Raw genomic sequence first — 27,624 nt, forward strand, 5'->3', positions numbered from 1 at the left:
AGTAGAGGAGAGAGGAGAGGGGGTAGAGGAGAGGAGAGAGGAGAGGAGAGGGGGTAGAGGAGAGAGGGGAGGGGGTAGAGGAGAGAGGAGAGGGGGTAGAGGAGAGGAGAGGGGGTAGAGGAGAGAGGAGAGGAGAGAGGAGAGGAGAGGGGGTAGAGGAGAGAGGGGAGGGGGTAGAGGAGAGAGGAGAGGAGAGAGGAGAGGGGGTAGAGGAGAGAGGAGAGGGGGTAGAGGAGAGAGGAGAGGAGAGAGGAGAGGGGGTAGAGGAGAGAGGAGAGGGGGTAGAGGAGAGAGGGGAGGAGAGAGGGGGTAAAGGAGAGAGAGGGGGGAGAGAGAGGGAAGGGGGTAGAGAAGAGAGGAGACGGGGTAGAGGCGAGGGTGTAGAAGAAAGTGGAGAGAGGAGAGGGGGTAGAAGAGAGGCGGGAGGGGAAGGAGTAAAGATGAGGAGAGAAGAAAGAGGAGGGAAGGGAGAGAGAGGAAGGGGGGGTGGTAGAGAAAGGGGAAAAGGGAGGAGAGAGAAGGGGAGAGAGTGGATGAGAGGGTAGAGAGGAAAGGAGGTTACAGAGAGGTGAAAGAGGGATAGAGGAAGGGAAGCGATACGGGGGGATTGACAGAGGAGGAGAAGGTAGGTTGGGATGGAGACTGAGGAGGAAAGTACAGGAATGATGGGAGCAGAGAGAGGTGAAGAGCGAGAGATGGAGTGATGGGAGCAGTGGAAGAAGGTGGAGTCTAACTGAGGTTGAATCTAATCATTTCTCTTAGTGACTACATCCGAGAACTCACTGTATTACAGCAAAAATCTACATTTGAACAGTATTTATTTGAGCTTCCTCATCTCTGCTCAGTGTTATTAGTCTATAGATTGTTGTGATGTCATTTGAAACACAGAAATACATGGACAAAATATTCACAACTGTCTCCCGGCCTGTCGTGTACAGAATTCATGTCATTCTCAGGCCCTATAGTACAGCAGCTGGACCGACCCTCCTCTGTCCACAAATGCTCTCTAGATCCCCCCTCCCCTGTACTGTCAAAGGCACTGGCTGTACCTGATTTTTACGATCTTAAAAACATGAAAACAAATAATTATTTCATTTTAAAGAGGGGGGATTACGTAAAACATATTAAACATCTACCGTAAATTTCGGACTATTGAGCACACCTGAATATAAGACACTCCAGCTAAATTTGAACGGTAAATGCATTTTGTACATATATAAGCCGCAGGTTTTCATGTTGTAATAGGAGATATTTACACAGAAAAGACGGTACACTGAGGTTTTTTTTTTAGTTTTAATTTAAGACACTTTGATGCTGAGCTTACGTGCAGTGGCTCTATTTCCTTCTTTGATTCTGAGCTTACGTGCAGTGGCTCTATTTCCTTCTTTGATGCTGAGCTTACGTGCAGTGGCTCTATTTCCTTCTTTGATGCTGAGCTCACATGCAGTGGCTCTATTTCCTTCTGTGATGCTGAGCTTACGTGCAGTGGCTCTATTTCCTTCTTTGATGCTGAGCTCACGTGCAGTGGCTCTATTTCCTTCTTTGATGCTGAGCTTACGTGCAGTGGCTCTATTTCCTTCTTTGATGCTGAGCTTACGTGCAGTGGCTCTATTTCCTTCTTCGATGCTGAGCTCACATGCAGTGGCTCTATTTCCTTCTTTGGCGCTGAGCTTACGTGCAGTGGCTCTATTTCCTTCTTTGATGCCGAGCTTACGTGCAGTGGCTCTATTTCCTTCTTTGATGCTAAGCTTACGTGCAGTGGCTCTATTTCCTTCTTTGATGCTGAGCTTACGTGCAGTGACTCTATTTCCTTCTTTGATGCTAAGCTTACGTGCAGTGGCTCTATTTCCTTCTTTGATGCTGAGCTCACGTGCAGTGGCTCTATTTCCTTCTTTGATGCTGAGCTTACGTGCAGTGGCTCTATTTCCTTTGATGCTAAGCTTAAGTGCAGTGGCTCTATTTCCGTCTTTGATGCTGAGCTTACGTGCAGTGGCTCTATTTCCTTCTTTGATGCTGAGCTCACGTGCAGTTACTCTATTTCCTTCTTTGATGCCAGATCCATTGCCTTTATCTTAAAAGCTGCATCATTTTCATGTCTTCGTGTGTTTTCCATGATGAGGGTGTGGCATGATGCGCAAAATGACAGTTCAAAATCAAAACAAATGTATTCTTCAGCGCATAATCTTTCTCCACGTTTGTCTCATTTTTGCATTTACTGTTAGAGAGTGCCCCCTGGTGGCCGTTAGCCTGTGAAAATCTATAAATTAGCCGCGTCGCTGTATAGGCCGCAGGGTTCACAGCCTGAGAAAAAGGTATAACAGCTTATAGTCTGAAATTTGCGGTATTCACATTTGAGTAATCTAGCGATCTCTGCCGGGCCGTATTTGACCCCTCTTTATGGTTAACTGTTCGGTACAAGGCTCCGCCCACAAACATACATCACTCACGCTCCCACGCAACAATTTTCCATAAATATACAAAAACATGATACAGAACTGTACACTACAACTTGACAAACCCGATGTGATGTGCAGTAGTTTCATTATTAGGATGCACACAGACTGGGTTATGACATCGCTCTGAAGGGGGAGTGACTTAGTGCAGAGAGCAAAGAGAGGGGGGGGACTCAGCGGATCAAAAATGAAAGTGAAACTCATAAATTACGTTAATACATTGTTTTCGAATATAGCATTTTCCTCTCTCCCTCGCCTCCACCCTCTCTTCCTCTCTTCCTCTCTCTCTTTCCCTCTCCTCCATCGCTCTCCCTCCCTTTCCCTCTCCCTCTCACGTTTTTAAGATGTATTTTGTTCATTCTGTACCCGGCGCATTTTTCAGTGGGAAGCGGGTCATAGGAGCCGGTGCAGACGTCCACAAACATTTGGAACAGTCAGCGATTTGTGTCCCAGATGTGTCCGAGAATAGAACAGGAAGTGGGAGCGGAGAGGAAATGTGTCTGAGGAAAAAAACACCAAACTACAAATGTTACGAGTCGAGTGTAGTTTAAAGAGAGCGGGAGACGGGTCAGATCCTCGGGTTGGAGTCGTCTGTGTACCTGTCGGATGCAGACGTGTTGACCTGGTTTCTGTAGTTACCGGGTCTATCCACATGAAACAAAAACAGGCACGAAGTTCAGCGTCTTCTCTCACTTTAAATAAACGAAAGTAATTTTTTTCACAATATCTTCAGAAAGTAGTGCCAGTGGTTTGACTCCTGTCCAAGCACATATTATCTTTGTGTCCCTGGGCAAGACACTGCCCTCTCCAGTCGCTATAATGTGGTTAGTTTTAACAGGAAGGATGTTCAGTAGTAAACTAAATTTGTACAGTGCTGCAGGAAACCCCGCCCACATGTTTTGGTTCTGCACGCGCTCAGTTCAGTCCTGATATGTTTCATTGTGTCCGCTCCCTAAACCAGACCCGGTCCGAAATCCTGGTCCGTCCCTGGAGTCCGTGGATCTAAACTGGAGCGAGGTTTTCCTTTTGTTTAGGAGAAAATAGAAAGGCCAGCTGAAAAAACGCTGGTTCCACCCAATGCAGCAGGAGGCTTAGGTTGTACGAGGGAGCAAGGCTTTGGGAAGAAAATCTGATGGGGATTTTTCCGAAAAGCTTTGGAATTGGCATTTGATTTTTTGGTGATTTATGTTTTAATATTTGGATTCTGTTCAAAGCTTACATTTTAAAGACTGAAATAGGCATATGAATAAGACGGACAGCGGCAAATTATGGGAACAAGCAGCAAGTTTAAAAAAATGTGTGCCAAATTCTACGAGTATCACCCATTTAAGGACGGAGAAAACAGGAGATTAAAGATTAAACTCAAACATGAATCACTCTAAATACAACTTCAGAGGCTCAAGGAGGAGAAACGACTAGAACAAGGTTAAAGGCTCTGAAAACATTAAAAACCAAGAACTAGTATTGTTCCTGAACAAAACACAATTTGAAGAACCAAACCGCCTCTGAGGGGCTGAACCAGGACTAAATGGGAGAGGACGAAACCCTAGGACTGCATTGGAACTAAACTAAAGAGTGACCCAAGGACTGAAGTGGGACCGAACCAGGGTAAATCAGGAACCAGGTCCAAGGCGAGGAACCAGGGCAAGAACGAGGAACCAGGACAAGGAATCAGGGCCACGACGAGGAACCAGGGCCAGGATGAGGAACCAGGGCCAAGACGAGGAACCAGGGCCAAGACGAATAATCAGGGCAAGAACGAAGAACCAGGACAAGGAACCAGGGCCAAGACGAGGAACCAGGGCCAAGACGAGGAACCAGGGCCAGGATGAGGAACCAGGGCCAGGATGAGGAACCAAGGCCACGACGAATAATCAGGGCAAGAACGAGGAACCAGGACAAGGAACTAGGGCCAAGATGAGGAACTAGGGCCAAGATGAGGAACTAGGGCCAAGATGAGGAACCAGGGCCAGGACGAGGAACCAGGGCCAAGACGAGGAACCAGGGCCAGGACGAGGAACCAGGGCCAGGACGAGGAACCAGGTCCAAGACGAGGAACCAAAGTCACGACGAATAATCAGGGCAAGAATGAGGAACCAGGACAAGGAACTAGGGCCAAGATGAGGAACCAGGGCCAGGATGAGGAACCAGGGCCAAGGCGAGGAACCAGGGCCAGGATGAGGAACCAGGGCCAAGACGAGGAGCCAGGGCCAGGACGAGGAACCAGGGCCAGGACGAGGAACCAGGGCCAAGATGAGGAACCAAGGCCACGACGAATAATCAGGGCAAGAACAAGGAACCAGGACGAGGAACCAGGACGAGGAACCAGGGCCAAGACGAGGAACCAGGGCCAGGACGAGGAACCAGGACGAGGAACCAGGGCCAAGACGAGGAACCAGGGCCAGGACGAGGAACCAGGGCCAGGACGAGGAACCAGGGCCAGGACGAGGAACCAGGGCCAAGACGAGGAACCAGGGCCAAGACGAGGAACCAGGGCCAAGACGAGGAACCAGGGCCAGGACGAGGAACCAGGGCCAGGACGAGGAACCAGGACTAGAAACGGGCCTAAACCAGAGTCTAAACTCAAACACAACTTGTCCCTGTCTTCCTGGTAAACATGTTTTTTGTGCATAGTTTAACTCTGACAAACCCTCTGACCTGAGCCTGTAATCTGTGTGATCTGTGCAGCTCTGGCCCGTAAACAGTTCTTATTATTATAAAGTTGTTTTTGTGAAAGAAAATGCCTAAAACGTCCTTACGAACAGTAGCAGCATGTACAATTTTAGTCTTGTACTTTTATCATTTTTCATTAAGCCGAGGTCTAATTCTTGGGCCACTTTGAAATAAAAATCTCAGTTTTTGCAGTTTTTTTATGTTGACTCAGTCCCAGTCCATATTTTTCAATCCTTCTCATTCTCTTAATCTGCTGTGTCCAGGCGCCGGGTTTGCACTGTGTCAATGAGAGATTTAGATTAGACCCAAACTGCTCCAGCGGACAGCTCTTTGTTCTCCTCTCTCTCTTCCCCCCTTCCTTCATCTCTCATCTCTCTCCCTCCCTCTCTTCCCTCCTTCTTTCTTTGTCACTCCTCTACCAACCGTCTCTCTCCCTCTTGTGTTCCATCCTCCACATCCTCTATTCCTTCCATTTTTTAACCCACTTTCTCTCTACTCACTACTCTCTTCTCTCTCTTCCTCCTTTCTACCTACTCTCCTCTCTTCTCCTCTTCTACCCCTCCCTTTCTCCCCCTCTCTTTTTTTCCTGACCCCCTTGCTCTTTCCTCCCTCTTTCTCGCCCGCTTCCGTCTCTCCTCTTTTCTTCTCCCTTTCCACCCCTCCCTCTCTCCCCCTCTCTTCCTTTCTGCCCCTCTTGCTCTTTCTCTCGCCCTCTCTCCTCTTTTCTTCTCCTCTTCCACCCCTCCCTCTCTCCCCTCTCTGTGACAAATTGGGGCTCCGGATGGCTCTGGAATTCCGACACAAAACCCTTTAAAACTGGGACGTTTGGATTTAAGCCGAGGATCAAACCCGGATCGTGGACGCAGAAAAGTGTTGACAGAGGAAAACGCTGGACTCTATAAGAAGCGAAGGATTTCAAAACCAAAAATCTGACTATTCTGATCTGATCTGTGTGTCTTTAGTGCTACTTTATATTAATCTTAACTATATTTGACCTTTTGATGCTAAAGAAACACACTGAAATACTTTGTTAAAGCCCCATCGTGTAACTTTTTAGATAAACGCTGAAAATGTGATCATCACTCCCCCTCCCCATCCCCCCTCTCTCCTCCCTCTCTCCTCCTCCCCCTCTCTGCCTCTCCCCTCCTCACCCCTCTCCCTCCTCACCCCTCTCTCCCCTCTCCTCCCCCTCTCTTTCTCCTCCCTCTCTGCTCCTCTCTCTCGCTGTCTCTCTCTCCCTCGCTGTCTCTCTCTCTCCCTCCTCCCTCTCTACTCCTGTCTCTCTCTTTCCTCCCTCTCCCCTCCTCTCTCCCTCTCCTCCCTCTCCTCCCCCCCTCTTTCTCCTCCCTCTCCCCTCCTATCCTCTCTCTCCTCTTCCCCCTCTCTCTCCCCTCCTCCCTCTCTCTTCCCCCTCTCTCCTCCCCCTCTCTCTCTCGCTCCTCCCTCTGCCCTCCTACCCCCTCTCTCTCCTCCCTCTCCCCTCCTCCCCTCTCTCTCTCCTCCCCCCTCTCTCACTCCTCCCTCTCCCCTCCTCCCCTCTCTCTCCTCCCCTCTCTCTCTCTCCTCCCTCTCTCCTCCCCCTCTCTCTCCTCCCTCCCCCCTCCTCCCCTCTTTCTCTCCTCCCCCCTCTCTCTCCTCCTTCTCCCTCCTCCCCTCTCCCCTCTCTCTCCTCCCTCTCCCCTCCTCCCCTCTCTCTCTCCTCCTTCTCCCTCCTCCCCTCTCCCCTCTCTCTCCTCCCTCTCCCCTCCTCCCCTCTCTCTCTCCTCCTTCTCCCTCCTCCCCTCTCCCCTCTCTCTCCTCCCTCTCCCCTCCTCCCCTCTCTCTCTCCTCCCCCTCTCTCTCTCACTCCTCCCTCTCCCCTCCTCTCCCCTCTTCCTGGCTTCAAAATGGCCTCCCTTCTCTGTCCTTTTGAGCAGTGGATTAGTTTCATTGGTTTAAGCTGATTAAGACGAGACGCTAAGCTCTGAACAGACTGATGTGTCCAGAGAGAGAGATAGAGGAAAGACGAGTGAAGATAGAGGGGGGAGAGAAAGAGAGGGAGAGGAAGGAGAAAAGGAAGAGGCAGAGAGGGAGACCATTAGTTATTGGCGTTAATGAAAAAACAGAGGAAAACCAGACAAAATTATGTCTGAGGTGTTTGTTCTTGTTTTTGGTACCAGCGCAGGTGTTTTGGATGTGCTCAGGAAAAAAATTGATCTAAAATAAGAAACGAGTGTATCACCGAATATGAAAAAAAATGTGGAGAACGAAGTGCGTACGTCACAGTGACCTTGTACAGGCGGAGGTGAAAATGGGGGGTGTGTCTGTCCATCATTATGTTATAACTTGCACATTTAAGACGGACAATATTCATCTAAAACGACACGATAAACTGCGGCGTCCAGTGGGAGACATCACAACAAAGCGCCGCATGCTGTCGGCGCCCCCTATGGACAGATGCACGTCATTAAGAAACATTAAGAAAATAAAACTGGAGAAGAAAGTGCGCACGCCACAGTGGAGGAGTAGAAAATGGGACCAATATGGCGTCTTAAAAATAAGCAATTAAAGATGACTCAAACATGCAAGGGTCTAAATACAACTTCAGAGCGTCAACGAGAAGGAAACCGCTATAAAATCTTTAAAAGTCCAGTTTTCAGGATGCGTCGGATTCAGTTTTTTAACAGTGTCATAATGGCTCCTCCTCTGGGTGATTTTTTTTTTTTCCCTTGGGTCCCTGCCGTGCCCCGGAGCCACTCCCCGCTGCTCTAAAGGGTCTCCCCGGTGACCTGCTGTAAACCGTCGCCGTGGAGACCGAGCTGCCGAAAAGTCTGTCGCCACGGGGCTCGCCGTCGGCCGCCGTTTGACCCCTGACCTTTGTAAACGAGGCTCATCGTTCACTGACAACGGGCTAACGGTTAGCCGCGACACCAGCGCTAATCGCTCCATCGCGGATTAGAGGGAGGATAAGGCTGTGCTACGTGAGGCTAAGTGTCAGGGCTGAGCCGGGTTTGTCCTGTGCGAGAGAGAGACTTTAGGTTAGATCCAAAACCGCTACGATGGACAGATCTTTGTTCTACTGTCTCTCTTCTATCCCTTTTTTCTCTCCGCCTCTTTTCTCCTGTGTCTCCATCTCTGCACTTGCTATCTCTTCTCTGCCATCTTCTCCTCTTCCCTCTTTCTCTTCCCTCTTCTAATTAAAATCCACTGCAAGAAATACGGAGAGAGTAGGAAGAGGGGGGGATGCGGAGAGAGGGGGGGAGAAGAAGGGAGAGATCAAACAGAGGGAGAGGAGAGAGAGAGATATGGAGAGGGAGGAAAGGGAAGACTGGAAATGAGAAAAATGAGTGGGCTAAGTGAAGGGAAAGAGTGGAGAGAGAGAGAGGAAGAAGAGAGAAGAGGAGGGGGTGAAGGAGGAGAAAGAGGAATGGAGAGAATGAGAAAAGGAGATGGGGGAGAGGGGAAGATGCACTGGCACAAGTCCTCAACCATCAACATGTTTTAGACCACACAGTATTGATACTTTGCAGCTGATGGCGTCAACATTTCCTGGGAGTGTGATGCTAACTGTAGGAACTGCTCTGTCTGAAGCTCTGTGACTTAAGTTAGACTTTAATCTGAGCTACGTTTTAACACAGTCTCACCAGAAAGAGCTGACTTAGCGGATCTACAAAAGTGAAAAGTGAACTGACTTGTGCTGTTAAACGGATCCGTCTCAGTCAAACTTACAGTCACAAGCTAGCTAGCATTAGCCAACAGATTTTCACCTTTTTGTGTAACATCAAACTCAAAAAAACAGAACATCATCTTTAATCCATATTGTATTTTTTCTTGAGTTTTCAGACTGTCTTAAACAGTTTTGTCCGTGTGCGTTGCGTCACAACCGTAACTGCTGAACATTCTGCCACAGACATACACGTAGAACCCTCCTCAGTGTGACGTCTCTGTAAAGTATCAATATGTATCCCTCCGTTTACGTTATGAGAAATCCACAAATGTCCACAAATGTCCACAGTGACCAGGTCCATTCTTCCGCTGTATTTATCCAAACACACCACAGCATCTGGGAGGGCATCTGACACACAGGGATATAGGAGCAGGATGGGAGGGCATCTGACATGGAGGGGGTGGAAATTTGAATAATAAAATCAAATCAGGATTTCGTTCTGGATTAGCGGCTAGAATGAGTCCTTAGAGATGCAATGAAAGAAAAGAAAAAAAAAACAAACAGATTATTATTATTATTAGATTATTTCCCTTTGTGACTTTGAAACGTAATGTTCCAGTGACATTCTTTAGCTGTTTGTTTGGTTCAGTCTTTAGAGCAGAGTGACTCAAACACAGATCCACCAGATGAGCCATATCCGACAATTCTGAAGGCAGTAAAAAGTGGAACAGTATGCATTGTTCTCTCGGGTTCTTTCTCAGGGGATAGAACCACGACGCAGTTCCTAAAATGGCAACATGAATTTAAGCGACGGGACCGTTTCTGGGAATAATCTTCGGAGAATCCCAGAGGCTAGAATTAGCAAGATTTTCCAAGAGTAGCTTTTGATTTCCTCAGGACCCAGAACAACTCATCTGGTTTAGAACAGAGAGCAGGTTTCTGGTTTAGTCCTGGTCTAGTCCCTGGTCTAGTCCCTGGTCTAGTCCCTGGTCTAGTCTCTGGTCTAGTCCCTGGTCTAGGCCCTGGTCTAGTTCTTGGTCTAGTTCTTGGTCTAGTTCTTGGTCTCAGTCCATTAGCTGTCCTTGTGTGATCACTGCAGCGTGTCTGTCTCTGATCCTCCCTTTTCTTTCATCCTACAATGCCCAACTGTTTAGTCCCTGGTTTAGTCCTGGTTTTCATCCCTTGTTTAGTCCTGGTTTAGTCCCTGGTTTAGTCCTGGTTTAGTCCCTGGTTTCGTCCTGGTTTAGTCCCCGGTTTAGTCCTGGTTTAGTCCCCGGTTTAGTCCTGGTTTAGTCCCCGGTTTCGTCCTGGTTTAGTCCCCGGTTTAGTCCTGGTTTGGTCCTGGTTTAGTCCTTGGTTTTGTCCTGGTTTAGTTCCTGGTTTAGTCCTGGTTTAGTCCTGGTTTAGTCCTGGTTTAGTCCCCGGTTTAGTCCTGGTTTGGTCCTGGTTTAGTCCTTGGTTTTGTCCTGGTTTAGTTCCTGGTTTAGTCCTGGTTTAGTCCTGGTTTAGTCCTGGTTTAGTCCTGGTTTAGTCCTGGTTTAATCTCCGGTTTAGTCCCCGGTTTAGTCCTGGTTTAGTCCTGTTTTTTTCCCGGTTTAGTCCCTGGTTTAGTCCTGGTTTCGTCCCCGGTTTAGTCCTGGTTTAGTCTCCAGTTTACTCCTGGTTTACTCCCGGTTTAGTCCTGGTTTCGTCCCCGGTTTAGTCCTGGTTTAGTCCTGGTTTAGTCTCCAGTTTACTCCTGGTTTACTCCCGGTTTAGTCCCGGTTTAGTCCTGGTTTAGTCCTGGTTTAGTCTCCGGTTTAGTCCTGGTTTAGTCCCGGTTTAGTCCTGGTTTAGTCCTGGTTTAGTCCTGGTTTAGTCCTGGTTTACTCCTGGTTTACTCCTGGTTTAGTCCTGGTTTAGTCCTGGTTTACTCCTGGTTTAGTCCTGGTTTACTCCTGGTTTACTCCTGGTTTAGTCCTGGTTTACTCCTGGTTTACTCCTGGTTTACTCCTGGTTTCGTCCCCGGTTTAGTCCCTCGTTCAGTTTATGTGCATGAAGGTAGATGGTTACATAAGACTGAAAAGCGGATCATGATTATTATTTTAAATGTGTGTTCTTCTTTGTGGATACTGTTTTAAACACCGGAGCTGTGTGTCCAGTTCACTCAGGATTAAAAGAGCAGATTTACATGAAACTGCAGATAAAAGAGGCTGAAACAGAGGGATCCTACAGACGTTTGGGGTCAGCAAGTTTCATTAAAAACCAAAGGAAGACTGATATTTAAAGGGCCCATGTTACACTATTTTCTGATCTATGTTATAATGTTTCTTCATCACAGACAGACCTACATTTTAGCCCTAAAATATTCAGGATTGGAAACTAAAGATAGTGTTTCAGCCTTGTCGAAACTTCTTCTCTCCTCGATCACAACAGAACAGAAGTTTAAATTATTATTATTATTTAACAAAAGCAGCAGCTCGTGGTTATTCTAGAGGTTTTGTAGAGTAAATCAGTTTGTTTGAGACTAAAAACAGTTGTGGAAGATTCTGTGGAGACAAGCAGGTGGCGGATTCTCCATAAAAAAGAAGTTACATAGTGCAACTTTAAAGATAATTTATGTAGTTTTGGATTCGGATGCAACAGAAATCGTAATTAGAATTTCAATCAATTACAAAATCACGAAATTACCACATTTTGTTAGAGGATATAATGTCCCTGTGTGTGCGTCCCTGTGTGTCAGATGCCCTCCCTGTGTCTCCATCGTCTCTTATTCTGCGTAAAAAGCTGCTAACCCTGCAGCTTCGACCTCTACAAACATGTTCTGGAATGAGAATCTTGTATTAGTCGATCAGTTCAGATTTCAGTCTCTCCTAATCTTAATCTGACCCATTTTCCAGCGTCTGGGTGGTTTACTTGGATTAATATGCAAATTTAAAATTAAAACTGGACTCAACGATTACGTCTTTCTCTTAATTTAAGTCTGTTGCCATGGTTTCCAGGTGTCGACTCCCTCCGTTTCGTCCATTTTGTTTGGTATCGTCAGATCTCGGCCCCGGGACATCATTAGCAGAGGAGGAGGACGTTTTGTAGACTTTGAGCTTTGGGGTAAAATGTAAAAACAAAGATATGTAAATGAGACGAGAACGGCAGAGAAACGAGAGTTAAGCTAAAGCAGGTCTGTGGGAATTATACGGGTTATTTTAGTTTAATAATGTTGAGATTTACATTGGCTGCTGACTTTATTATTTTAAATCCCTGCATTTATTTTCCCATATATATTGTTGAAATCAGTAGAATTTTACAGATGGATTAAAGAGTCAAACGCAGAGAGTGTGGTGCATGAACCTGGAGAGACGTGGCACATTATCAAAAACAGACAGTGCTGTTTTTAAGATACGCAAACCTGGAATTCATAAAAGTCGATGAAACGCCAAGATCCTGTCTAGTATTAAATGCCAGGGAGAAGAGGTGGGGCTTCCAGGGTAGTCTTAAACTGCGTCGAAGAGGATCTGACAGGCAGGGGGCGCTGTTCCATAGTTTGGGCGCTGCCACGGTAAAGGTTCTGTCGCCTCTGGTCTTGAGCCTGGTTTTAGGTGCGGTCAAGTCATCATGATCATATTGTCTAAATATTGTTATTGTGATATTCATTTTTTACACTTTTCTCTGTCTGAGAAAAGTGTATAAAGTGCCCGATAACCAGAACATTCCTACAAAAATATAGTGCATTTAAATTCTATCCAAACTATTGAGCAGGTCCTAATGTTTCGTGTGAAGTGTTGTCCTTTTACACCGTGGCGTTCACTGACACAGTAATGCAGAGTTTAAACAGTAGGTGGAGCTCTAACAGTGTCTCCCTGTGTCCAGACTGCAGCCCTTCATCTCTGGACACAAACCTCCGCCCAAGAAGAAGGCCCTGGACCAGGTCAGTCTCTGCTCTGGGTCTGCAGCCCGTCCTCTCCGTCCCTCTCTCTGTCCCTCTCTCCGTCCCTCTCTCCGTCCCTCTCTCCGTCCCTCTCTCTGTCCCTCTCTCTGTCCCTCTCTCCGTTCCTCTCTCTGTCCCTCTCTCTGTCCCTCTCTCTGTCCCTCTCTCTGTCCCTCTCTCTGTCCCTCTCTCCGTCCCTCTCTCCGTCCCTCTCTCCGTCCTTCTCTCCGTCCCTGTCTCCGTCCTTCTCTCCGTCCCTCTCTCCGTCCCTCTCTCCGTCCCTCTCTCCGTCCCTCTCTCTGTCCTTCTCTCCGTCCCTCTCTCCGTCCCTCTCTCTGTCCTTCTCTCCGTCCCTCTCTCCGTCCCTCTCTCCGTCCCTCTCTCCGTCCCTCTCTCCGTCCCTCTCTCCGTCCCTCTCTCCGTCCCTCTCTCCGTCCCTCTCTCTGTCCTTCTCTCCGTCCCTCTCTCCGTCCCTCTCTCCGTCCTTCTCTCCGTCCCTCTCTCCGTCCCTCTCTCCGTCCCTCCATCCTCTCTCCGTCCCTCTCTCCGTCCCTCTCTCCGTCCTCTCTCCATCCTCTCTCCGTCCCTCTCTCCGTCCCTCTCTCCGTCCTTCTCTCCGTCCCTCTCTCCATCCTCTCTCCATCCCTCTCTCCGTCCTCTCTCCGTCTCTCTCCGTTCCTCTCTCCGTCCTCTCTCCGTCCCTCTCTCCGTCCTTCTCTTCGTCCTTCTCTCCGTCCCTCTCTCCGTCCCTCTCTCCGTCCCTCTCTCCGTCCTCTCTCCATCCCTCTCTCCGTCCCTCTCTCCGTCCCTCTCTCCGTCCTTCTCTCCGTCCCTCTCTCTGTCCTCTCTCCGTCCCTCTCTCCGTCCTCTCTCCGTCCCTCTCTCCGTCCCTCTCTCTGTCCTCTCTCCGTCCCTCTCTCCGTCCTCTCTCCGTCCCTCTCTCCGTCCTTCTCTCCGTCCCTCTCTCTGTCCTCTCTCCGTCCCTCTCTCCGTCCTCTCTCCGTCCCTCTCTCCGTCCCTCTCTCCATCCTCTCTCCGTCCCTCTCTCCGTCCCTCTCTCCGTCCCTCTCTCCATCCCTCTCTCTCTGTCCTCTCTCCGTCCTCTCTCCATCCCTCTCTCCTGACTCTGTCGTTTTATTGTCCAGACTGTACAAAGTGCAGGTGAGCGTTTAATCCCAGACGTGTCACTGTTGTGTCAGTACAGTCTGTGTCTGTGTGAGGGATTTAAAAGTGCAGCCTCCACACGCTGCACAAAATAAATATGTTTCACTGAATCAGCACCGACTAGAATATATAGAATATATGAAAATGCAACGAAAACTGAACCAAACACTATACCACGGAAATGCTGAAGGCAATACAAATAATACCACCCCACATAAATGGCTGGTATCTAGTCCTGGTTTAGTCCTGGTTTAGTCCTGGTTTAGTCCTGGTTTAGTCCTGGTTTAGTCCTTTTTTAGTCCTGGTTTAGTCCTGGTTTAGTCCTGGTTTAGCCCTGGTTTATTCCTTTTTTAGTCCTGGTTTAGTCCTGGTTTAGCCCTGCTTTAGCCCTGGTTTAGCCCTGGTTTAGTCCTGGTTTAGCCCTGCTTTAGCCCTGGTTTAGTTCTGGTTTAGCCCTGCTTTAGCCCTTGTTTAGTCCTGGTTTAGCCCTGGTTTATTCCTTTTTTAGTCCTGGTTTAGTCCTGATTTAGCCCTGCTTTAGCCCTGGTTTAGTCCTGGTTTAGTCCTTTTTTAGTCCTGGTTTAGCCCTGGTTTAGCCCTGCTTTAGCCCTGGTTTAGTCCTGGTTTAGTCCTGGTTTAGTCCTGGTTTAGCCCTGCTTTAGCCCTGGTTTAGTCCTGGTTTAGTCCTTTTTTAGTCCGGGTTTAGCCCTGGTTTAGTCCTGGTTTAGCCCTTTTTTAGTCCTGGTTTAGCTCTAAAGTCTGAATTATATTTTATTGAAGTATTTTAATGAAGGCCTGTGCTGAGTGAAATGGCACTCACACAAAGAACTTACTATCTAAGTTTAAAAAGTAGAATTCTGTTGTGTCCTGTCCTTCTCTCTTTTGCCCTTTTCCTCCCTTCCTCTTTCCCTCCCTCTCTCCTCTCTATATTCTATCCATCAGACACTGTAATAAATCACATCCTTGGTGTAGAATGGAGCCGTCAGCACTTCTGGAGCTCACAGTCAGAACTCTGTGACTCTGGTCTGGGTAAGGCTTAGGCCTGGTTTAGTCCAGGATTTAGTTCTTATTTAGACCTGGTTTAATCCTGGTTTAGTCCTGATTTAGTCTCTGGTTTAGTCCTTGTTTAATTCTGGTTCAGTCCTGGTTTAGTTCTAGTTTAGTCTTGGTTTAATTCTGGTTTAATTCTTATTTAGTTTTGGTTTAATCCTGGTTTAATCCTTGTTTAGCCCTGCTTTAGTCCTGATTTTGCCTTGATTTAGCCCTGATTTAGTTCTAATTTAGCCCTGATATAGTTCTAGTTTAGATCTGGTTTAGTCCAGGTTTAGTCCTAGTTTAGTCCTGGTTTAGTCCTGGTTTAGCCCTAGTTTAGCTCTGGTTTAGCTCTGGTTTAGTCCTTTTTTAGTCCTGGTTTAGTCCTGGTTTAGTCCTGGTTTAGTCCTGGTTTAGCTCTGGTTCAGCCCTGGCTTAGTCCTGGTTTAGTCCTGGTTTAGTCCTGGTTTAGCCCTGGTTTAGCCCTGGTTTAGTCCTGGTTTAGTCCTGGTTTAGCTCTGGTTTAGTCCTGGTTTAGCCTGGTTTAGTCCTGGTTTAGCTCTGGTTTAGCCCTGGTTTAGCCTGGTTTAGCCCTGGTTCAGCCCTGGTTTAGTCCTGGTTTACTCCTGATTTAGTCCCGATTTATTCCTGGTTTAGCCCTGGTTTAGCCCTGGTTTAGCCCTGGTTTTGCCGTGACTTAGTCCTGGTTTAGTCCTGGTTTAGTCCTGGTTCAGCCCTGGTTCAGCCCTGGTTCAGCCCTGGTTCAGCCCTGGTTCAGCCCTGGTTTAGCCCTGGTTTAGCCCTGGTTTTGCCGTGACTTAGTCCTGGTTCAGCCCTGGTTCAGCCCTGGTTTAGCCCTGGTTTAGCCCTGGTTTAGCCCTGGTTTAGCCTTGATTTTACCCTGATTCAGACCTGGTTTAACCCCTAAATCCTTGCAGAGTTCAGCCTGGTCCTTGCTCCCTCTCTCTCCTCTTCCCCTCTCTTCTTTCTCTCTTCCCTCTCACATTCTCATCCCTCCATCTCCATTGTCAGTCTGCGTCACGTGTCTTTATGAATGAACAACTAAACCCCGCCCCCTTAGGAAGGCCTTGCTCTGATTGGCTGCCTCTGTCCCATTTTGAGTTATGTAACACGGGGACAGAGCAGAGACTGTGGCTTTTTGATCTGTGAAGAACAATTTTAATCAGGAATACATAGCGCGGAGAGGAGGATTTTTAGGAAAGAGGGAGGAGAGAGCGAGAGAAAAGAGGAGGGAGATATATTTTGCAAAACGTACATTTTAGAGGGTGCAATATTATGACTGCCTTAGATTAGAACTGTAGAGCAGACAGAAGCATAATATGTCTGAAATCTGAACTTAAAAGCCAATATTCTTCTATTTCCTGATCTGTTATAATGTTTCCTCCTGAATAAACGAAACAAACACAATTCAAGGTATATTTTTTGAGGAGGTAGCAACATTATACCACGGTTTACATCTCACTATCCATTTTGCGTGATGTAGGACCCACCGATCCCATGTATTTCAGTATTTGTTTGTAGAGATCTGAGCTACAGGGTTAGCAGCTTTTTTTTTTACACAGGATAAGACCCCATAGAGACACAGGGAGGGCATCTGACACACACAGGGAGGGCATCTGACCCACTGAGAGGGCATCTGACCCAGAGGGACAGTCAGTTCTCACGGAGAGCGTTACATCTGTCCTGTGGGATAGTCCTGGCTTGTTAAATATTGGCTCAGTCACAGTTCCCAGACTCATGTTAAATATTTGAGTGCATCCTTTGGTTTTCATGGATACGACTCTCTCCCTTTTTCTCTCCTTCACTCTCTTCCCTCTCCTCCATTTTGACTCACTGTCTCTCTCTCCTCTCTCCTCCATTTTGGCTCCAGCTCTCTCCCTCGCTCTCATTTCTCAGGATAACTACAGTTCACAGTGACATTTGTGACCAAAGAGCTATGCTATTGCTAAATCCTGTGTATGTATCAGTGGTTAGGAAAGACAATGAGCAGTGGGCGTGTCTGGGGGGTAGGGGGAAACGGGGATTTGCAGAATGTCTCCATTAAAGAGGGTGCATTTTACTTCTATGGAGTATTAAAGAGGGTGTTTTACTTCTATGGAGTATTAAAGAGGGTGTTTTACTTCTATGGAGTATTAAAGAGGGTGTTTTACTTCTGTGAGGTATTTAAAGGGGAGTATTTTACTTCTATGGGGCTTTTAAGAGGGGGTATTTTATTTCTATGGGAATTTGACAATTAAATGGTACAGTGGGGCAAAAAAGTATTTAGGCAGCCGCCAATTGTGCAAGTTCTCTCACTTAAAAAGATGAGAGAGGCCTGATATTTTCATCTTAGGTTCACTTCAACTATGAGACACAAAATGCGAAAAAATGGTGGAGAATAAGTATTTGGTCAATAACAAAAGTACATCTCAGTACTTTATTATATTCCCTTTGTTGGCAATGACAGAGGTCAAATGTTTTCTGTAAGTCTCCACAGGTTTTCACACACTGTTGCTGTAGTTTGGCCCATTCCTCCTGCAGATCTCCTCTAGAGCAGTGATGTTTTGGGCCTGTCGCTGGGCAACACGGACTTTCAACTCCCTCCAGAGATTTTCTATGGGGTTGAGATCTGAAGATGCTTCTTATGAAGCCACTTCTTCATTGCCCGTGCGGTGTGTTCGGGATCATTGTCATGCTGAAAGACCCAGCCACGTTTCATCTTCAATTCCCTTGCTGATAGAAGGAGGTTTTCACTCAAAATCTCACAATACATGGCCCCATCCATCCTTTCCTTTACACAGATCAGTCATTCTGGTCCCTCTACAGAAAAACAGCCCCAAAGCATGATGTTTCCACCCCCATGCTTCACAGTAGGTATGGTGTTCTTTGGATGCAACTCGGCATTCTTTCTCCTCCAAATATGACAAGTTGAGTTTTTACCAAAAAGTTCTATTTTGCTTTCCTCTGACCATATGACATTTTCCCAATCCTCTTCTGGATCATCCAAAAGCTTCTATCAAACTTCAGACGGGCCTGGACATGTCCTGACTTAAGCAGGAGGACTCATCTGGCACTGCAGGATTTGAGTCCCTGGCGTAGTGTGTTACTGATGGTAGTCTTTGTTACTTTGGTCTCAGCTCTCTACAGGTCGTTCACTAGGTCCCTCCGTGTGGTTTTGGGATTGTTGCTCATCGTTCTTGTGATCATTTGACCCCATGAGGTGAGATCTTGCGTGGAGCCCCAGATCGGAGGAAATTATCAGTCTTGTATGTCTTCCATTTTATAATAATTGCTCCCACAGTTGATTTCTTCACACCGAGCTGCTTACCTATTGCAGATTCAGGTCTACAGTTTTGTTTGTGGTTCCTTTGACGGCTCTTTGGTCTGGGCCATAGTGGAGTTTGGAGTCTGACTGTTTGAGGTTGTGGACATGTGTCTTTTATACTGATAACGAGTTCAAACAGGTTCCATTAATACAGGTAACGGAGGACAAAGGAGCCTCTTAAAGGAAAAGTTACAGGTCTGTGAGAGCCAGAAATGTCACTTGTTTGACCAAATACTTATTTTACAGAAGAACTTACTGATTAATTCATTAAAAGTCCTACGATGTGATTTCCTGGATTCGTTCCCCTCATTCTGTCTCATAGATGAAGTGAACCTGTGATGAAAAGTACAGGCCTCTCTCATCTTTTTAAGTGGGAGAACTTGCACAACTGGTGGCTGACTAAATACTTTTTTTGCCCCACAGTAAATGCGTATGATTCTTGTCTGGTGTAAAACTGTGTCCTAATTTGATCGTGTTGAGCAGATGTCTCCTCCTTCCTCCTCTCCCTCTTCCTCCTCTCCCTCTTCCTCCTTTTTTCACACGTTTAAATCTGCTCTGATCAAACCAGTCTGTTCACTCTCATAAGACAGTGACACGTTAAACCCTGGTTTAGCACCTCTCCTCTGCCTTCTGTTCCCCCTCTCCCCTCCTCCACCCTTCCTCTCCTCTTTTTGCCCTCCCCATCACCCTCCTTCTGTTTTTTCTCCATCCCTTCTGCTTTTGTTTATCCCTCTCTCTTCCACTTTTGCTTCTCTTGCCCGGCTCCCTTTTTCTCTCACTTTTTGCTGTTCCTTCCTTTCTTTGTTCCCCTCTTCTTCTCTCTCTCTCTTTTAGCTTCCCCCTTTATTTCCTTTAGCACTTCTCTGACTTCTTCTTTTTCTACTCACTCTCACATCTTTCCCTCTTTCACCCCTGCTCTTCCTTTCCTTGTCTTTTTCTCCTCTCTCTCCTCTTTTCAACTCCTCCTCTTTCAGTTTTCCCTCTTTTTTCTTTCCCACTTGCCCTCGTACCCACTCTCCTGCTCACCCCTCCATTTTCTCACACCCTCTCTTTGTCTTTCTCTCTCTCTCTCTCGCTCTTTTTCTCCTCCTCTCCTCTATGTCTCTCACTCCTCCTCGCTCTCTCACTCCTCTCCTCCCCTTCTCTCTCTCTCCCTCTCTGCTCCTCCTCTCTCCTCGCTCTCGTTCTCTCTCCTTTCTCTTTCTTTCTCTCTCCCTCTCTCCTTCTTTATGCTACTCTCTTCTCTCTCTCCCTCTCTCCTCCTCTGTCTCTCTTGCTCTCTCCCTCTCTCGCTCCTCCTCCTCCTCTCTCTCTCTCCTCTTCATTTCTCTGTCTCTCCCTCTCCTCCTCCTCTCTCCCTCTCTCCTCTCTCCTCCTCTATGCTACTCTCTCCTCCTCTCTCTCTCCTTCTCTCTGTCTCTTTCTGTCTCTCTCTCCTCTTCATTTCTCTCTTTCTCTCTCTTTCTCCCTCTCTCCTTCTCTCCATCTCTCTGTCTCTCTCTCTGACCCAGTTAAGTCTTTCGTCTCTAATTAGGCAGCAGCTCTTCATTAATGCTTAAAGTATCTTATTTAGATGTTTTACTGCATCAGAACTAAACCAGGACTGAACCAGGACTGAACCAGGACTAGACCAGGACTAGACCAGGACTAAACCAGGACTAAACCAGGACTAAACCAGGACTAGACCAGGACTAAACCAGGACTGAACCAGGACTAAACCAGGACTAAACCAGGACTAAACCAGGACTAAACCAGGACTAGACCAGGACTAAACCAGGACTGAACCAGGACTAAACCAGGACTAGACCAGGACTAAACCAGGACTGAACCAGGACTGAACCAGGACTAGACCAGGACTAAACCAGGACTGAACCAGGACTGAACCAGGACTGAACCAGGACTAAACCAGGACTGAACCAGGACTAGACCAGGGACTCAGATCAGTGCGTTCCTTCTTAGGTCGTCTGATTGAACTGATGTTTGTGTTTTAATGAGGTGTTGCGTTAACGAGTTTAAATCCACAGAGAATTAAAAAAAAAAAGAAAACAAGCAAGAACTCCTGAGACCGAGGAGAGGAGGCTCTTACACTAAACTAAAACGGATCATCAAAAAGCAGGCGTCAGAAAGGGTCACACCGTTATTCAACCACAAAGACGTCACTGTTGCGAGACAAACGGACTTTAAACCATGAGATTAAAATGACAAGTTTGTGGAGCCAATCCCGAACTAATAATGAGAAGATTCAACATTTGTGGAGCAGAAGTTTGGAGATTTATTTAAAAACAGTGGAGTTATACAGAATCAGCAAACAGGTTTCTTTTAGTACATTTTTTAGATCATTGTTGTGATTTAAAATGTCCAAATTGTAACGTAACGATCCCTGTGTGGACAAAACTACACACACAATGGAGGTTTTGTGTCATACGGTGGTATTTTTAGTGGCCGTTATCAGACTGTGGAAATGTCATAGAGAAACTAATTCACACAGGCTCCGCCCACTGACGTCAGACGCGCTGATCTGCTGCTCTTCTGGAAAAAAAAAAAACCCTGAACTAAACATAATAAAATCAAACAAATCACTTAAAAGATGAATGAAGTGAGACATTGTACAAGTGAGACATTGTATGAGTATTTTAATAATAATAATTAATCAATGTCTAACTCGTATGTTCCGTAGTATGGCATTAAACGTGACCATCTTTTTCTTATTGCTCAAAAATACCGTGAAAAAACATACATTCTTACTTTGGAATGAACTTGCCTTTCCACAGATCTGACCTGTAACTTGACCTGGTAGCTCGATACTCGGTAGATTTTTGCTTGTCCTCGAATGTTCCACAGTATGGCATTAAACATAACCATCTCCAGGCCAAGTTACAAGTCGGATCTGTGGAGAGGCAAATCACAGTAAGTATGTGTGTTTTTCAATTTTAAAAACGTAAAACACCCGTAATCGATGCAGATGCAGATTGATAAAGATACACATGTTTAATGCCACCCTGCGGAACATTCCAAGCAAATCAATGACATCTCGACATTGTAATATTCAGTTATGTTGCTTTTGTGTGGATTTACGCTTTTGTCATTTCTATGGAGTAAAATAATAACAAATTACACTTCAAATGAACAAATGTGACCAAATATGGGACAAATGGAAGTGTCATGTTCTGCTTTGAAGGACAGAGTATGTTTACCGTATTTTCCAGACTGTACGTCGCTCTGGAGTATAAGTCGCACCAGCCAAAAATGCAGAATAATGAAGAAAAAAACATATACAAGTCGCTCTGGACTTTAAGACTTTAATTTCTTTTACAAAATCCAAGACCAAGAACAGACATTTTATCTTTAAAGGCAAGTTATAATAATAATAACAATAAAATGGAGAACAACAGGCTGAATATTAGGCCTGATAGTAAACAAACCGGTGAACTGAAAACTTTATATTTTACTTTTCAGCTGTTTAAGATAATTACAATCACACAAGCGCCATCTATGGGTCAAACAAGTGAACTGTAGCATGTAAAATCAGCCGTTACCTGACACGTATGTAAACACGTGTTCAGTTCCGTCTGTGCTTCATGTACGTGTCTGGTTTGTTAACGTAAGATATTAACAGTTAATCAGATAAATAAAACATAAAAAACAAGCCACAAGTTTACTGTAACGATGATGTCAAATTATATATTTTAATAATTTCACATATAAGTTGCATCTGAGAATAAGTCGCACCTCTGGACAAACTATGAACAAAAGTGCAACTTATAGTCCGGAAAATACGTCAATACTGTCATTTAAATCCAAATCTCGTCCCGTTCTCGCAGACGTCATCTGAGTGTCGCCCATCCCACTATCCACAGACCAGCACCTCTTTTTTATTTGTGCTATACTCATCACTTCTCTCCTCTCTGTCACTTCCTCCTCCTCCTCCTCCTCCTCTTCTCTCGCTGCTGTAGTCTTCACCCGTCCCTCCTTTTTGACCCAGAACCGTGATAAATCCACGCCGTTTTAGATCTGAAGGAGACTCTGCGCTCCAGGCTAAATCTGCCTTTGTTTAAACTGTAGACGCTGCATTTCGCCGTCCTGCTAACGCTAAGCTAATTCTGAAACCGGCGTCACGCTTTGATGATGCGTACACGTGTGACCAAACATGGATTTCCTAGATCGCCTTAATGCGTGATGATAGAGAGAGAGTTTCTTTTAAATATTTAAGATGACAGGAACCATTCTGTGCCTTGAGGTTTTTTAGTATATTTATAGACGATTGTTAGAGCAAAAGTTCAAATGTACAAGATGGAAGTTACTTTGCCAAGACAACAATTTTACAAGTCTCAACTCTATCTGACCCTCTCCTCTTCATCCTCTGCTCCATCTGACCCTCTCCTCTTCATCCTCTGCTCCATCTGACCCTCTCCTCTTCATCCTCTGCTCCATCTGACCCTCTCTTCTTCATCCTCTGCTCCGTCTGACCCTCTCCTCTTCATCCTCTGCTCCGTCTGACCCTCTCCTCTTCATCCTCTGCTCCGTCTGACCCTCTCCTCTTCATCCTCTGCTCCGTCTGACCCTCTCCTCTTCATCCTCTGCTCCGTCTGACCCTCTCCTCTTCATCCTCTGCTCCATCTGACCCTCTCCTCTTCATCCTCTGCTCCATCTGACCCTCTCCTCTTCATCCTCTGCTCCATCTGACCCTCTCCTCTTCATCCTCTGCTCCATCTGACCCTCTCCTCTTCATCCTCTGCTCCATCTGGCCTTCTCCTCTTCATCCTCTGCTCCATCTGACCCTCTCCTCTTCATCCTCTGCTCCATCTGACCCTCTCCTCTTCATCCTCTACTCCATCTGACCCTCTCCTCTTCATCCTCTGCTCCATCTGACCCTCTCCTCTTCATCCTCTGCTCTATCTGACCCTCCGTTCTCATAACTACAAACCCACAACCTCCTTCGTGAGAGGAGGACACAGGATAACCTCTTGTGTGTTGTGTCCTGTAGGGGACAGTAGAAGCGGGTCTCCCTCTCCCAGTGGCCGTCTCCTCTTCGAGTGGTGCCTTGGTGGAGAGCGGCCCTGTGGTGTACGAGGAGGAGCCAGAGGAAGAGGAGGAAGAAGAAGAGGAGGGGGGCTGTGTGAGCGCCATGGAGCTGCTGGGAGCCACTGGTGAGAGACAGGACAACTCTGTATTTAGCAGTGAAATGTCACTTTCGACATTTAATGGTGGTCGTACTTTTCTCTTCCCATGTGGCTTTATATCTGTGTAATCCCTCCGTCGTCCAGCGGGGGCATTAAACGCAACCATCTTGTTTTTATTGCTCAAAAATATCTTGAAAAAAACATGCATTCTTACTTCGGGAGGGGTGGCCGCTCCGTAGATCTGACCTGTAACTTGCCCTTGACCCTTTTTGCTTGTCCTGGAATATGTTCTACAGTATGGCATTAAACATAACCATGTCCAGGCCACATTACAAGTCAGATCTGTGGAGAGGCAAAGTCGCTTGTGGTAAGAATGTCCGTTTTTTTATTTTTTTTATTTTAGCAACATAAACACCTGTAATCAAATAAATGCAATATTCAAAAGTTTAATGCTATCTTGTGGAACATTACAAGCAAATCAATGACATCTCCATGGACACAAGCAGGTGATGTCTCTGTAACAAGAAAAGTTACATAGTACAGCTTTATGTAGAAATAGTTTAAAAACACTAAATGTATTAATCTTCTGTCTTTTGTGTTTTAGGTTATGGATCAGATGTGGACGATGACGACTACTAGCCTTTCCTCCCTCTCTCCTTTTTCCCTCTCTCCCTCACGTTTCTCCTCCTCCTTTCCTTCCTCCCCCTCTCGCCCCCTTCTCCTTTCCCTCTCGCCCCTTCTCCTCTCTTTCTCTCTCTCCTCTCTCCCTCCTCTTCTCTCACACTTCCTTTACCTTCTTGTCCCACCTCTTCTCCCTCTCTCTCCTCCTTTTCTCTCCTCCCTCTCTCTCCTGTTTTCCCGTTTTTCTCTCTTTCTCCTCTCCTCATCTGCTGCTGCTGCTGCTGATTAACCGATGGACTTGAACTAAACGCACAAAAAAAGCTGAACTCAAAACATGAAAGAAGAACTGACGTGAAGCTGCTTAACCTGGCGGCCATTTTGTTTTGTCGCACATAAAAACCGAGCATAGTATTTATCATGTAATATACGGAATGACTTGAACTGTGGTCGTCATAGGAACAACCTCTACGTTTAGGGATCTGCACTACAAAAATAATGATGTTAAAATTACTTGAAATCTGAATAGTTATTTTAAATCAAAATACACTAAGAATACCCTGCTGGAAATTGAATAGAGTCAGTTGATATTTTTTGATAAAGTAAAGTTGGAAGCATGTTGAAAAATGGGTAATGCCACACAATAGGTTGCGTTCATGTGATATCACAACATGGTAGCGTCCTTATAGAGTGATGATGTCACTTCCGGGTCTAACCAGAAACGTCACATCTGTTCCTTATTAATTAAATAAGCGAGAATTGCCTTTCAAAAGTGTGTTTAACCACAAACTGTAAATAATGTAGTGATAATCTAGCATGATTTAGGATTACCGGTGTGTATTTATCACTAACCGCAGCTCACTGTTAACGCTAGCTTAGTCTGGCTGCTTACCTCTACCTCCCTTGTGTCTCTCTGTCACGGTTGTAACTATAGATCCATGCTTAAGGTGAGCTGTGTCGTCGCTCAAACGTGTTCATCGTTTTCTATCAGCTGATGGACCCGGAAAATGACATCACGCTTAAAAAACGCTACAGTTTAACCTGAGCTGGAGACGGGTCAGATCCTCAGGTGGAGTTGGCGGTGTACTCGTCAGATGCAGATGTGTTGACCTGGTTTTTATCCACATGGAGCAAAATCTGGCATAAAGTTTACTGTCGTCTATTTGATTTTTTTCACAATATCTTCAGAAAGTCGTCCCATTATTCAGCTCCAAAGATGTGAATGTTGTCAGACAAGCTCAATATGTAACTTAATAGGTTAATGTGTAAGATTAATACGACGAGATTGTGGAGCTAATCACAAACTAATAATGAGAAGATTCAACATTTGTGGAGAAGAAATTTGGAGATTTATTTAAAAACAGTGAATCTCCCATAGTTTTATAGACTTGTATAGACTTATATAGGCCCCGCCCTCCATCTGAGTTTGTAACATCATCAAATTCTTGAACGTGAACACAACTTATTGCTGATTTGGAGAAATATAAAAACTTATGATGCTGCAAAAAGAGTTAACTTAAAATGAACCTGCAGGGTCATTTTCAAACGGGGCTTAAAGTGAAATTTCTGCACTATAACTTTTCTAGTGGAGAGTCTGCCACCTGCTTGTTGCCATGGAGATGTTAGCGCTTTGCCTGGGATGTTCCGACAAATTTAATATTTGGACTTTCGAGTGCGTGTATCCCAGCAACCAAAGGGCCAATCAGGAGCAAGATTGGATTGTTGAAGGCACATGCCACTTCCCTCCCGCACCGCTGGTCTGACGGGGGTCGGCCGCTCAAACCTGTTACCAGCGCTGGCGGGAGCGACCTCGGGGAATGGAAGCGCCTGATTGGTCTGTTAATAATGTTCAGATATTGATATATAGACACAATAGTGAGATTAAAAAAAAAACAGGATCATTTGAGCGGGTCAATACCAATATTTTAAGACCAAAGTGATGACAGCAGTTACAGAGAGAGAGGGCCCATGGTTTGTCAATAGAAAGTGAACTGGAGCCAGTGTCAGTGGAGCTGGAAGCACTCCCCATGATCACTTCCTGTTTGGAACGCGGCGGCTAGCAGGTTAGCTATGTCTATTTATATATACAGTCTACGGTGGTATTGCATTAATATAACAGATTGATTAAATACAAGCAGGAGGTGGACCCTTTACCAGGAAAAGTTCCGTAGTGCATCTTAAGGGGAAAATGTGTTGATTTTGTCCTCTACCATTTTCATTTGTATTTTGTGTTGTATTTCTTTTTCTTACAATATGTTTACATCCTAACAGATCCTGAAAATGCTACAAAATCATAACTTAACGATGTGATTGTCAGTTGCACTTTTTGCCTTAAGTGTTCCCAAACTCCAGCTTTGAACAATCAGCAAAAAAACCCAACTATTTATTGAATTACTGCTGCCTTATTTTTGCGTAGGAAATGTATTAACAACTGGCTTTAGGTGCCTGAAATTAAAGAGGGGGTATTATGCAAAATAGATTTATTTTTTTCCTACTACGTTATAACATTGTTCCCTTATTAAAAACATGTCTGAAGAGGTTGTAGATGTCATCCATTCACGTTTGAGTAATCTAGTGATCTCTCCTGAGCCCTACTCGAACCGTCCTTATAGTTGTACAGCTGTCAGGTGTCGTGCAAGGCTCCGCCCACAAGCCTACGTCAACAATTCTTCATAAATACACAAAAACATGATACAAAACTGTACATAATCACTTCATAAACCTGATGCGATGTGCAGTAGTTTCATTTGTGCGATGCAGCTGATTGTGTTGTGATAGTGCTCTGAAGGAGGAGGGACTTAGCACAGAGAGCAAATGGAAAGAAGACTCCAAAATTAACATAGAAGTTATACATGTTAATACGTAGTGATAGTGTTTTGGGTGAATATTACACTTTCAAAACGATAAAAGGAAACACGGCGAGCTAAATATATTACGTGCTAGCGGCTAATACCCCGTAGACGTAAAATACCCCCTCTTTAAGTTTAACGTTTTTGAAGTTTATGAGATTAATTTTGATGATTTTGAAGTTGTTGGTTGGAAATTTGATTGACATTTAGCAATTTATTGTTTTTCCAAAGCGACACTTAAACGGTACGTTGGATAAGTTATGGTAATAAGAAGTAGAATGAACCACACTCGACGTAAAACGATTATTTCCTGATGGAACAAGATTTTTGGGGATTTAATTAGACTTAAATAAGAAAAGCAACTGTTTACACTTCAACTCTCTTCTGTACCTGAGTTTTACCGTCTTAAAAACCTAAAAAAAACGAATTATTTTTAAAACCGTTTGCAGTGGTGCACAGTTATTCCTCACTAGCATGCTAACACGCACTGGGACAAGACACATTTTGCTCAAACACATGGGAGAGCATCAGGTACGGTGGCTTTAAAGGGCCCGTATTTATACCATGCTGTAGAAAATTCCCAGGCAAAACAAAAGACATCTCCATGGAAACGAGCAGATGGCGAATTTTTGACTTTCCAAAATGTGCCAAAAGTATTTTTTTTTATATTTTTTCGGGTGATAGGGAGTTATTCTAGAGTGTTTTGTTTACTGTTTAACATGGACTAATGTATAATTTTACACATTTGACTTTAGCGAGTGCCATTTTGATTTTTGTTTGTTTTCAGATGGAATAGACTGGGCTGGTTTTTCAAAATGTTTCATCGACTACAAATGTTTT

The 27,624-nt window shown here is 45.5% G+C and overlaps 1 protein-coding gene across 1 annotated transcript in view; it reads left to right on the forward strand.

The window, feature by feature from the left end:
• The window catches only part of LOC117390147 (transcription factor IIIB 90 kDa subunit-like), a 70,788-nt gene extending 46,711 nt beyond the window's left edge, over positions 1 to 24,077 (forward strand). Inside the window, exons 14-16 of the mRNA XM_055230896.1 lie at positions 12,619 to 12,676; positions 23,182 to 23,344; positions 23,922 to 24,077. Of these exons, the coding sequence (XP_055086871.1) occupies positions 12,619 to 12,676; positions 23,182 to 23,344; positions 23,922 to 23,956 (256 nt within the window). The 3' untranslated portion in view covers positions 23,957 to 24,077. The remainder of the gene's footprint in view (positions 1 to 12,618; positions 12,677 to 23,181; positions 23,345 to 23,921) is intronic.
• Positions 24,078 to 27,624: the final 3,547 nt, after the last annotated feature.

This window comes from Periophthalmus magnuspinnatus, chromosome 22, assembly GCF_009829125.3.
Source record: "Periophthalmus magnuspinnatus isolate fPerMag1 chromosome 22, fPerMag1.2.pri, whole genome shotgun sequence".
Taxonomy (NCBI): Eukaryota; Metazoa; Chordata; class Actinopteri; order Gobiiformes; family Gobiidae; genus Periophthalmus; species Periophthalmus magnuspinnatus.